General features: G+C 41.9%; 1 protein-coding gene across 2 annotated transcripts in view; it reads right to left on the reverse strand.

Annotated features, from left to right (window-relative positions):
• The window catches only part of grk3 (G protein-coupled receptor kinase 3), a 77,017-nt gene extending 65,404 nt beyond the window's left edge, over nucleotides 1-11,613 (reverse strand). Inside the window, exon 1 of one of the 2 annotated variants that reach the window (XM_038734140.1) lies at nucleotides 9,368-11,613. In XM_038734140.1, coding sequence (XP_038590068.1) covers nucleotides 9,368-9,480 — 113 coding nt within the window. In that variant the 5' untranslated portion in view covers nucleotides 9,481-11,613. The remainder of the gene's footprint in view (nucleotides 1-9,367) is intronic. The other variant, XM_038734141.1, reaches the window with a different exon arrangement.
• Nucleotides 11,614-12,583: the final 970 nt, after the last annotated feature.

Consider the following 12,583-nt stretch of genomic DNA (forward strand, 5'->3'; position numbering starts at 1 on the left):
AAGTCCTGACAGATGAGCTGAAACAGCAGGAAACTCAGAAAGTTGCGATGACTCAAGTATGACAATGGCGTGCTCTTTGGAAACTTGGATATATGTGCTTCAAGTGTCAGACCGGTTAAATGGGCCCATCTTGTAATGAGTCACTGCTCCTTCCAAGGGTGTGGGGGGAAATAAATAAACCGAACAGCCCGCGAGAGCTACAGAATAATATTAAAATGTTATGAGAATCGACAGACTAATTTTGTTTCCAATTACGCTGAAGAAATTACAATTATAAATCACACTGATGAAAAACAGGGCGATTAAAAGTTGTTCTTTTTTACCGGAGCTCAACTGTGCCGCTTTTTTTAAAAATTATTATTGTACTCTCCATCTGTGTGGGTGGTCAATTCATATTTAGTGATTCCAACGTGCCATTATTTTTATTACTAACTGCCGTGTGGTTTAGGGGCTGATATGTTTTCGCGAAGGGAGTCCATTTCCCTATTAATCATAGGAGTGGGAAAGGACAGGAAAAAAGTCAACGGGATCCGCAGGACGGGACTCATGTCAGTTTTGATTTATAAATATGATTTTTTTTTTATTTTTATTATACTTCCGGTGGACCACCATGTGACCTTATTTAAAAAAAATATATGTAAAACAGTCCACGGTGATGTACAAATTATTAAGTGATAACGTTTGAAATGTGTCCTGAATTACACACGTGATGTTTTGTTTATTTAAAAGGTTTAAAATAAAGTTGATTGTAAAACTTTAAAGCAACGCTACATCTCACGTCTCACACAATATACAGCACCAACATGTTAGCGCTGTAATGCTAAGCTAACATCCATTTGCTTGCTTGCAACTAGCAAGGTAACTTGCCATGTTCCACGCACAAATCCAACGTCTTTTATCGCATCATCTACACATGAAATCTGTTTGACTTTAGCTTCAGTCATTGAGAGAAATAGTCACACGACTTTGTGGTCTTTCTAATTATGTATTATACTAACGACAAAGTGCGACTTTCTTGACTTAAATTATCTTTTAAACATCGCGACAAACATAATGTGTGCAATTCAAACGGTGTCAACGTACAGACACCAGCTTGCGTTGCATGTTTACCAGACAGCTGTTTCATTTTGTAGTCGGGCTAAATGTACAAAATGAAGGTTACTAACTACAGCTTTGATCCTGCCATTCATTTTATGGTGACAGTTGGGAGCAGGGACGTTGTGCAGACAGATATTTTATGCTTAAAAAGGGGAGATAGAATGGAAAACTGTATTTACTTTGGCATAGTTAATAATATAGCAAATAAGAGCTCAGTACAAGGAACTGACATACTGTGAGCCTTCACCTACATCGTTTCCTCCTTCATATGTAAATCTTGTGCATGCAAAAGACCACGGAAAAACATGGAGAATGCAAACAAACGCTAGATGTTGTGTAGCATCTCGGATCCTTAATATTCCCCCAAACTTTACATAAACCAGCCCAGGTTCCAGAGAAGAGGTCATATGAGCATATGGAGCTGGAGGAAAGGGAAATATTTTCTGGTTTTCCCTCTGATGTCCGGCTGCTCTGCCTCAATTTTGTGATTTATTAACTTTTTAATTTAATATTTTAAATACAGCTAAATGTTGTTTCTAAACGCAGCAACATTAATGTTTACAACAGTTACTGTTATCAGATGTCAGATAAAGTTACAGTTAGCAGTAGTTAACGCATACATGTCAACCCTCTCGTTTTTTCCGGGACTATCCCGTATTTACTGTTCTATCCCGGTGTCATCCCGTCTAAATATTTCCCCGTAAATCTCGTAACTTTTCTAAGATTGCAACCTACCGTATTTCTTCTGTATTAATGGCTATAATTACAGACAAGTTAGAACTTAACATTAACAAATTAGAGACCAATGTAGACTTAACTTCTTGCACAAGGGTTTAATGAATAAAAGCAACCCACAACAAATCTGCAAAAAAAATAAAATAAACAGACAATATTTTCTCCATCAGATCTGATCCAGTGAATCAAGTTATATTGTTGTGTTTTTGTACAGTAAATCGGTGAGGCCTAGTCTCACAAAGTAGACCTAGATGCGGTGCGGTGAAGCTAAGCCCCGTCCCTCTGATGCACTCGGGGAAGCTTGCCAATCAGAAGCAAGTGGGCTTTCAGGGAGGGGGGAACGGACAGTTAGGGATGGGCAATAAAACAATGATAACCATCGCGACATAATTTTCCTCAATAACAATATAACAAATGTTCAATAAATGTCTGACTTAATTTGTCTGAATCATGAACAAATCAGCTCTTCATTTTTAAGATATTTATTTTGTTTAGGAAAAGGGACTAAAAAAAGATTCTACTTAATTTTACTTGCGCACATTTGTTTTGAATGAATGAGACCTCGGATTTTTTAAGTGATCCACTTGTTTGGCATCAAGTATGATTTGACATTTATCCTGATAATTATCGATATCGAATGACATGAAATTTTTCATCATGATAACATTTTTATCCATTTCACCCAGCTCTACAGCCAGTGGTGTTTTTTCTCTAGATCCAACTACAAGTATGAACCTGAAAATTAAGATTCTACGGCACGTTTCAAGCCACAACTCTTGGTCAAACTGACTGGCATCTGAAACTAACAAAGCGTCTGTTTTCACTTGCATCCCCACCTTCTGGATGACTTTGTCTCGTCTCTGAAATGGATTTCACTGTAACAGCGGGTCGTCCAATCGCCCTCCACCCCCCCCCTTCAACCAGCCTCTCATCTCAACAGCCTCCAGTATTGCTGTCAAAGTCTCACCTCGCTGCCAGAGGACACAGCCTCGGCCCGCCGAGAATGTGGCAGCACCACACTATCTCCAAAGTGCCACATTTAACTGCCACCCCACAAGCATGCGGCTGAAACATTCACACATGCACAACTGCTCCTGCCGAAACCCTGCGCACATAGAGGTTTGTCAGTTTGCACACAATCTCTACAGACTTTATCAAGTTCTGCGATTTCACTAGTTTTCCCTCTCAGATGTTTTACAATCCGAATTTAAAAGTAATACCTCTGAAGCACTCAAGCACAATACCGAAAAAAACATCCATAATGCAACACATTATTATGATAATAATGACCTAAGTGACATGTTTTAGGTACATTTTCACATTACAGCGAGTCTTGCTTTGCCGCCTAATAGTGCTTTTACAAGTCCATTAGCTGAGACTTTCCTCTGTGCAGCTGCTGCATTATGGTGAGCGAGGCATCATTAAGCTCATATCTAACATAAAATCACTTAACCACATTCACAGAAAGCTGTACACTGTGCTTATTGCGGTTTATTCACATAGAAAAACCTCAAACCTATTTTAACTTCGCGTGCGGGGTTTGATTTCACTGACTGCCTCCTACTTCCTGCTTGATGATGTGCTAATCAGTCAGAAGGCTCGGTATTGACTTTAGCTGGAATGTACAGCGTCAGCACCTCGCTGGCACATGCTTGCCAATAATTGGATTAACTTCCAGCATCAATGTTTCTCAACCTGGATTCATGAACATCTGATGGGGAACTCAGTTAGCATGGTGTGTGTGCGCATGTGCATGTGTGTGCGTCCCTGCTGCTATATTAATGACATCCCTTTAAAATCGGACACTCTTGTGCGCCACCAGGCATTTTACAAAAGGTTTATTCTTTATGGAGTTGGACTTTTAATTTATCCATTTCTTAGGGCGGGACAATTGGACGAATAATTGTGTTACGGTCCGACTCACCAATCAGAGCGGGTGCAGGGAGTGTCAGTTTTACAACAACAAATAAAACTAGAGGAAAACGTGTTAATGGCGCCAGCCAAACCGACACAGGCAGCGGCTGTGACACGGTTTTGTCCGGCGTTAACTCACACGGAAATGTTTAAGCAGAGCGTTTAGCTACTCTACGTTGGTGTCATGTTGTTAATTTGTTATTCTGTGTACTTCAACTACAGATAACAGCTGTGTGAGCCCGCTCCGCTCTCTGCAGGCAGAATAAGAGCGTTTCCCCTGCCTGATTTTGCTGACTTGTTCAGTTGTTCTTGCTTTTCTTGCTTCTACTATGGTTAAGTAACTATGTAGTTAAATTGTTTTTTTTGTCTGTTTTAACTGTGTTTATTGTTGATGTACGATCGGGAGTCGGCAAGGGCTGTTTTATTTTGAAAATCGACCAGATTCTCTCTGCCGTTCTGTGTCTGACTTCCTGCCCGGTTCAGCTACTCTGTGCTGCTTGACGCGACTTCAGTCAAAATTAGACTGGCAGTGAATATTGACCTTTGGCAGAACTTCAATAAAATAAAATAAAAATCGCAAATCGGAATCTGGCAGAAATATCGCAATTAGATTTTTTCCCCCAAATCGTTCAGCCCTACTGGGTTTATTTTTTTCCAATTCACAGATGTCAAAAACCCATTATCTAAATGTTAACTAATAAGGTAATGTTTACATGCACATAACAGAGACACGGCTCCCCTATATTCAACACATCGCCACTGCTGAATTATGACCGCTGCTACTAAAATGCGAGCTTAACACTGAACGCTTGGTGAGCTTCCTCTCCTTGTTCATCAAAAAAAGGACATCTACCTGTCAGGTGCTGTTATAAGAGCAGTGGAGTTAACATTAACACCCTTTCAAGGAAAAATTACATCGGTTAGAGGCTCAATTAATCGTTCAACCCTACTATTTATTGTTTCATGTTTGAATGATAGCACAGCCCCTGAGAAACGCTCTCTCATTCTGTCCTGTACAAGTAGCTACACGGTCAGACTGACAATAAAGTCTTTGAATCTTGACTGTGAAACAACGTGATCCTGATTAGGTGCTCAATGGCTGCAAACACACGGCCTAAATGAGTCCTGACAGCTTTACGCCGTATGTGAAGGAGAGTGCGTACACCAACAACATGGAGCTGATCAATACCGGCTCTCCAGGAGTAAAACACGATGTTGATGGAGCGGTTAGTTCAAGTGCTTCTTTGTTTATCCTGTAAACAAAGAACACTGTGACTGTCAACATTTAGGCTATTCTTAATGAACTTATTCTGACTCAGTCCCACAGACACCGTCCTGCTGCACCAAATCCTCACCAGAGCACATCTGTTCATTTCATAGAAACTACAGTGAGCAGCTGTTTTATGAAATTACTGAGTATTTTTCAACACGAAACTATATATTTGTGTTTTTAAAAGATTTACGTCTTCAGCATGAACCAATGGGCTCGGAGCTGAAAGCCACAGACAGGAAGTCAGAGAGCAGTGAGAGAGAGACCAACACAGTGTTGGTTTCGGTTTGAGAATCAATCATAAGATGTTGAACAACACCAGCCTCATCCTGTCTTTTACTTTTTAAATTCATGTTTTAATAAGCTATCATTTGAACATTAGAAAAGTTAGAAGAGCTTTGCACTTACATCAGTTTAATGTTGATTATACCGCTTGCAGATGTGTAATATGTGCATATTCTTAAATTGAAACCATAATTATCACTCCAACTACTTCCTCTACTTGATGTATTGCCTTTTGGTTAATGTAATATGGTTTAAGTTAGCTCTAGGCGCCCTGCATGTTTAGTTTTATCTAATTTGTCCTGAATAAAAACTTGCAGATGCACAGAATTATTGTGTTTAAGCTTTTTTAGTTTGGCCATTTTGTGATATTAAAATATTTACTTTTGCTTATTCAGTGTAAGATTAAAAATATAAATACGGGTTTAAAGCTTTCATCACGGAAATGTGCATTTTAGAAGCTGTTCATGAACAAAATTGTTTACTGATTGCTACGCCAGCAGACAATGAAGAAAATCTGCTTCCCTGTACCAGATTGAGATGTCATCGTTTTGCTAAATGCTAACAAAGCTAAAGACCGTCGATAACAGATCTATAGGTTTCCACCTCACATCAGCTGAATTACTGTTTCCCAGATGCAACCAAAAGATCACCTGACCCCTTTCACGCTGCCTACAGGTCCCCGTCCACCACGGCCTCACAGTTTCTGGTCTCGCTGCAATTAAAAACTCTGAACTGTTCTCATTAAATCGGAGGAATTCTTCAGCGCTTGAGGGAAATATGTTTTTATAACCTGTGCCGAGGTCAATGTTACTATCTATACGACAACATTACACGCTGCAGTTTTGATAATGACATCAGGGTCCAACAAGGCAACAAGTGTAACAACAGGTTACACTTTTGTGCTAAGAACAAAAAACGGAAGGCATATATTAAACTGTATGAACTGGTTCGCTGTATCGTTTATTTTCCTTTAAGCTCACAGTTCTTTTTTCTGTGGTTACCCTATTTTTTATTTGTAGTAACTTGTTTGCAAGTGAAAACGGGGGGCAGTCATGGAAGGCTTTTAGCTTCACCCAGACAATGGCAGTTTATTCATTTCTACTATGATATTCTATACTACAAATATACAGCTTCGGTTTGACATTAGCATTGTTAGCTGCTAATGGCGGTCACTTGCAACCAATGGAAGCAAGTGCAACTCTGATGGAGCAAGCTACCAGCTTCTAAGAGCGAACTTTCGATCGTGCAAGGGTAGGTTTGGGTATCGTTTCAATCTTTATCGATACAGATTCTACTTATTGAATCCGGTCTTATTGAATCTCAGTTCTGGTTCCTTCACCACAGATCTTGTCTCGCTGAACTTCATCCTCTCCCTCCTCGCTCATCTTCCCCTTCATGGCTAAAGTGAAAGGAGTCTCTGTCCTAGAGGGGCGTCTCTGGGGACTCGTCTCTTAGAAAAATATATTGAATCATTTGCAGCATCGTTGGTTTCCCTTCAGTATAAAAGCTGAACGTCAGCTCAGACGTTGCTGCTGTTAGCGTTAGCTGGATCTGGGGCGTCATTGTAGCTGGGAGAGCGCGACACGTTGAACACGGCGCGTTCCTTCAGATTCACGCCGTGTTGAAGGAAACGCTTCGTCATGTTGGAGCTGCTTCCTCCCTCGCACCAAACCTCCTTACTGCAGCTGCTGCATTTTGCTGCGTCATTCTCTTTTGTTTTTAGTGAAGCTAAGCTAAACTCTGGAGCGTTTGCTGCGGTCGGCCACGGTCCAGGACTGGAAACAGAAGGACTCTCTTCTTCGTGCTTTGTTGACGTAACAAACGAGGTGACGTTAGGTCGGCGTAGCAGCTCCTGGCAGATAAGAGACACTTTGATGGAGTGTAAAATGCTCACTGCAGTTCAGTCAGGAGCTGAAATATGCAGAAAGTCGGGAACCGACGAGCAGAATCCAAACACACGGGTCTTTTAGAATCCAGGGTTCTTGGTAATTTGATTTTGGATACAACTTGGAACCGGTTCTCAATACCCAACCCCATACAAAGGGATGCAAGTTTTCAGTGAAGTATTCCTTTAAGAATCTAAATACACCCACTAGTCCTCCTTCAGAGAAAATGTGTCTGAACCAACGGACCTGCCACCACATCCTTGTTTTGAAACTCAGTCCGTCTCTGGTGAAAAAATATCCTACCAGAATTTTTGTCCAACCCTTCAGTCAGCCTTTTTCCCTCCACACTGTCAAGAGTAACTGTGAATTGTGTGTCTGCATTAAGGAGGCATGATGCCGGTCATATTTACCTTCATGTAAATCATACGCACACATTTTATCTGACTTGACAAAAATGCAACGTGACAGAACGTTTAATGTGCTGGTTTGACGGTCTCAAGCAAGCGTCAGGTTTCTGCAAGTTAATTTAAATACCATACTGACGTGAACCGAAACCCAATAACTGCCTGAAGGAAGGAAACCCACATTTACCAGCTTTCAAAAAAAAAAATTTCACAAATGCTCAGCAGTAACGTAAAGTGAATGTGATGTGAAGCAAATGGGCAAAAAAATATGGGGGAACTGCTGTTGTGGTTTGTGAAATTATCTCAAAGCGCTGAAGAAACCTCCAGCTATCAAATGATCATGTTTTGGAGTGAATAGTTTTTATAGTAACCCTCGCAGTTTATAATGACGGATGACATAATCAGCTGTTTGCCTGTACACTGGAGGTGAAATAGATTTTCTTAAAGCCATCAAGAGGGCAAAGCATCTCTGCTTTTCATAATGGATTAATGGAAAAAGGAAGTACAGGAGGTAATGACTGGCTCTTTATCATTTTAAACTCTAATATATGGAATGACAATTGATCCAAGCAAGTGCATTTAATTAGCTTTTATACAATATCCTTTAATTAAATCATTACAGTTGGAAAAAAATCAACAGGCTTCATATTCATTACTGTGTGTAACGCACTGTCTGCATCACTGCTTTCTGCTGATCTGCCAAGACAAGCCAGTAAAGTAACTGAACAGCTGACAGGCAACATCACTGTTTGTTTAAATATAATGGTGGTTTATCCCACATCAGACACTGGGAAGTTACCGTGAAAAGCCACACACACACACACATACACACACTGTCAATAATGGTTTTCAGTTTGTGATTATTAATTTTGAAGTACAAGGCGATAACTGCAAACACAAATTAAATCTGACAGCGGTGCCAACTGCCGCCTAAGATCTGCTCTACAGAAAGCTGCTCTTCCTTCACACAATGCTTATCGTTTGACTACAACCAAACACGCAAATTTACAAAACCTCGTATGAGAAGCAGCTATCTCAATAACCAAATATTAAACCACATCCTCTTTAATCAAGTTGCTTGCTACACATGCCCCAAAACCCCTGGCCTGAAGGGACACATTCAAGCCACGCTGCGTAGCAGGGATACACGGATGTGCAATTATGTGTATTATTTAAATCAGATTTCAGCTGTAGTCTTGCGTGATGGCCTGCTCACTCTGGGTTCTTGCAAACAGCATGTGCAGAGGTTTTAAGATCAAGAGCCGCACATACTGAGACGAGACTCAGCAGCCTTGATAAATGTGCTGCACATCATGCTACGGTTGTCAGCCCAGCAAGCCTGGGAGCAAATGAAGCATGTTTGATACAGACAGCAAGGAAAGGGTAACACTTTGTATTGTCTGAAATAAAATGACTGCAGCTGCATCACCTGGCTGCATGAGAGAGTCCAACATCAGGTTTAACTTCTTGCTAAGTTACAGGTGTATAAAAAGGCATGCAGATTTTAGTCATCAGCATGGTTGTTTTTGGTGACATCATGCAGCCAGTGAGCTGCTGCATGTTTGCAGAAACCTGAACTGGCAAAAAACAAAGGAGCTCCACAGTCTCATACCACTTAGCATCTACAGTAAGTCACAGGTTAGAGAGGAAGCACGCCTCCATCTCCCTATATGGCTGCACAGCATGCACAACACATGCATCCATTAGACGGGCAAACAAACACGAGCTCGGGGCCACAGCAGAACATGTAAGCTCTTAGTAAATGGGGTTATTACCTGGGCTCCGGGAGGATGATTTTCTTGCTCGCCCGGGCCGCTGGAGTAGATTTGCTCTTCTCCATCGCCATCAAATAACTGACATCGGCGAGCACTGCTTCGAGGTCCGCCATCTTTCGACCCTGGGACGATCCAAAAATCAATAAGATAACCGGGGCTGGTGATGGGTTTTGTTTCAGGGGATTTGTTAAAAAAAAGAAAAGCAATGTCGTCCTCCTCCACCAGATGAGACCAACATGAAGGTGCGTGACAGGACGGCGGGGCTGACCATGGACCGGAGAGGCGTCGTTGTCTCCGGGTTTGCTGTAGTAGTCTTGTTCACTTCGCCTCAAACTGCCATCCTTGTGACAGAAAAAGGGAAATTCAAGAGGGAAGACATTGGGTGACAGGTTGCGCGAGAAATACAGAGTCACCAAGGCCCGCTAGATCCCCGTCCTGGTAATCCAATTTAGTGCAAGAGATGCAGGGTTTTTTTTTTTTGTTGTGAGGAAAAGGGGGTGGAAGAAAAAAAACAAATACAGACTGATGATTTCTCGTTTTGAGGCCAGTACTTTCTTTACAGCTCTGTCATTTGTCTCACACAGACAGGTAGATGCAACCAGATGCTGGATCTGGAGGCAAATGCTGTCAAATCCCGCAGGACTTCCCTGGTCCTCTTAATGGAAATGTGTCCAAACGACTGGGCTTGTCTCCAGGTTTCGTTAAAAAAAAAAAAAAAAAATATGTAAACACTGTGCTGTCGAGAAAAAGACAAATGAGTCTAGTAATAAAAATAAAATAAAAAAAATACGTGACTGGCTCTTTAGATGCTTTGACAGCAGAAAAAAAAAAGGGTCTCAAACAATCAAGTGAGTCCGGAAAACAGAAGGGAGATTCAGGAGGGAGGACACCCGGAGACAGGTCGAAATGTGTATCATCAGGATGGTAAATATCACAAATCACAAGTCTCTCAGGCCGTCAATAAAACCACAAAAAAACACAGGTTAAATACGAGCCAGGACTCATAATGTGCATCCCTTAAAAAATAAAAAATAAATCTACACACCAGTGTTGTTTATGTTGCTGCTGCTTGGCTTCCTGTAAAAGGCTGAAATGTTCCCCAACGGCTCATCAATCACACACACACACACAAAAAAAAAAAGAAAGTCGCCTGAAAAGATGCGTTTAAACACCCTTTAAGAGGTTTAGCACCAAAATCCAGTAGGCTGTTATCAGCTAATCACAAGCCAAATCCTCCGACAGCTAACTTGTTTTAGCCTCCTGCTGCTGCCAACACCGACATTTGGGCTCGTCTGCTGCTAGTTAGTTAGCCACCACGCTAGCTAGCAAAACGAAAACCCGCTAGCCAGGAGGCTAACTATCGAATAAGGTGTGCGAGTGAGTGGTTCATCGATCGATACATCTAGTTTTGGATCATTTCAGTCAAGCAGATGAACACCCTTAAAATAAAATAATAAAAAGTCCCCTGTTGCCAGCAGCAAACGGAGCAGTTAGCTGGCGGACTGAAACAGAAACACTGGCTCGGTTTCAGAGATTTACTTAATAACGTGAAGCTAACGGCTGCGTGCAAACTGGTTAACTGGGGAAGTCTTGCAGCGTTTCCGGGGGAGAGAAATAATAAGGAAACACACAAGTCTTATGGAGCCAAGTGGGTTCAAAACTAAAGGCAGAATCACACAAGATAATCCAGCTGCTTGTTGAGGTACCCCGAGCGTTGAAGACGGTCGGGGAAACCCAGCGCAGAGCTGCTGGCTGCGGGCTGCTGAAGGAGGAGGAGGAGGGGAGATGGAGCTCCGCCGTACTTCGCTTGTTAAACGCTAACTTTTCCTCTTCGCCGTAAACTGTGGCTAACAGATCGGGCAACTTGGCCAACGACACCTCTGACCACGCTAGGTAATGTGAAACACCTCATACGGCGCTGTGCTGGTAGGCCTCCCTCGCAAACCGACCGCACAAGTGGTCGATATCTGAAATAAAAACCGAGCGGGTCGTCGCTACTCCGCCTGCCCACAAGCGACTCCTGCCTGCCGGGCTACCCGAGCTGCACGCTCGGCTAGTTGAGAGCTGAAGCTAAAGTGTCCGTCCGCTGCCTCCCGGGTGTGGGCCAGCCGATCCGCTCCTCTCGATCAAGCTGTTCGTTTCCCAGCTCCAATATGGCACATGCTTACTTGAAGTCCCGCTTCGGTATATTTTTCTGTAATTTTTTTTGTGAGAACAGTTGCACTGCTTGCTTTGTGGTCCAACTTCCTCCCACTGCGGCGGGGGAGAGGCTTGTAAAACCCGGAGCGGGTCCACTGGTGGCTGGATCCGGACCACATGGCCGATAGGTGTTTTTTTTTAGAGGAAAGTGATTGTTTTATTTGCATTTTACAATATTTATTTATATTTGAATTAGAAATAAATCCCGTTGAGCTTCATTTATATTACTTATTGTCACAGCTTCATAATTAGGACACCCCTTTATTTTCTTTGTCAGTGGTGATTTATAGGCTACTGCACCGACCAGCCTGTAGACAGGAAATAACCCAGAGTGGGGGTTAATTGGGAAAGCAAGAACAACACATTTAGGCCTTTATGAATCGGGTAAGTGAAAGCTATAACCTCACTGTAGCGCATTTAGCACACACACACACACACACACACACACACACACACACACACACACACACACACACAGGCCTCACCATCCCTGTATTCCTATGTCAGTATATTAACAAAGTTGTTTTTCACATTGAAGCTAAGTGTTCACGAAGCTGCAGCCTCTGATAATTATTATTACCCTATAGGATGCTTAAGTGAGCTGGATGTGTTGGTTTGGTGGAAACACAGTGCCGTTTCCTGGACAGCAGAGGTAATGCTCCTAACACACTGCAATGGACAGGCCCCTAATAGGCCTCTGCACCATGCATCAAAAACAGGGATATTTTATGCCTTGACTGCATGGGAAAACACGTGGCAAACCATTTACTTATAGGTAATAATCTCAGCTGAAATAATAATAATAATTTGATAATCAATTAATCTAGTAATGATTTAAAGTAAAAAAAACAAATGTGGGGATTTTCTTTGTCCTGTATGATAGCAGGCTGAATGTGTTTGGGTTTGGACTGTTCGGTTCAACTCATCACGCTGGGCTCTGGGAAATTATAACAGACACATTTAATCAGTTGATAAAGAAAATATTAAGCAGATTGATTAATAATAAATATAAATACA

Source organism: Micropterus salmoides, unplaced genomic scaffold (assembly GCF_014851395.1).
Source record: "Micropterus salmoides isolate LMB-PRFRI ecotype aquatic unplaced genomic scaffold, ASM1485139v1 Ms_hic_scaffold_20, whole genome shotgun sequence".
Taxonomy (NCBI): Eukaryota; Metazoa; Chordata; class Actinopteri; order Centrarchiformes; family Centrarchidae; genus Micropterus; species Micropterus salmoides.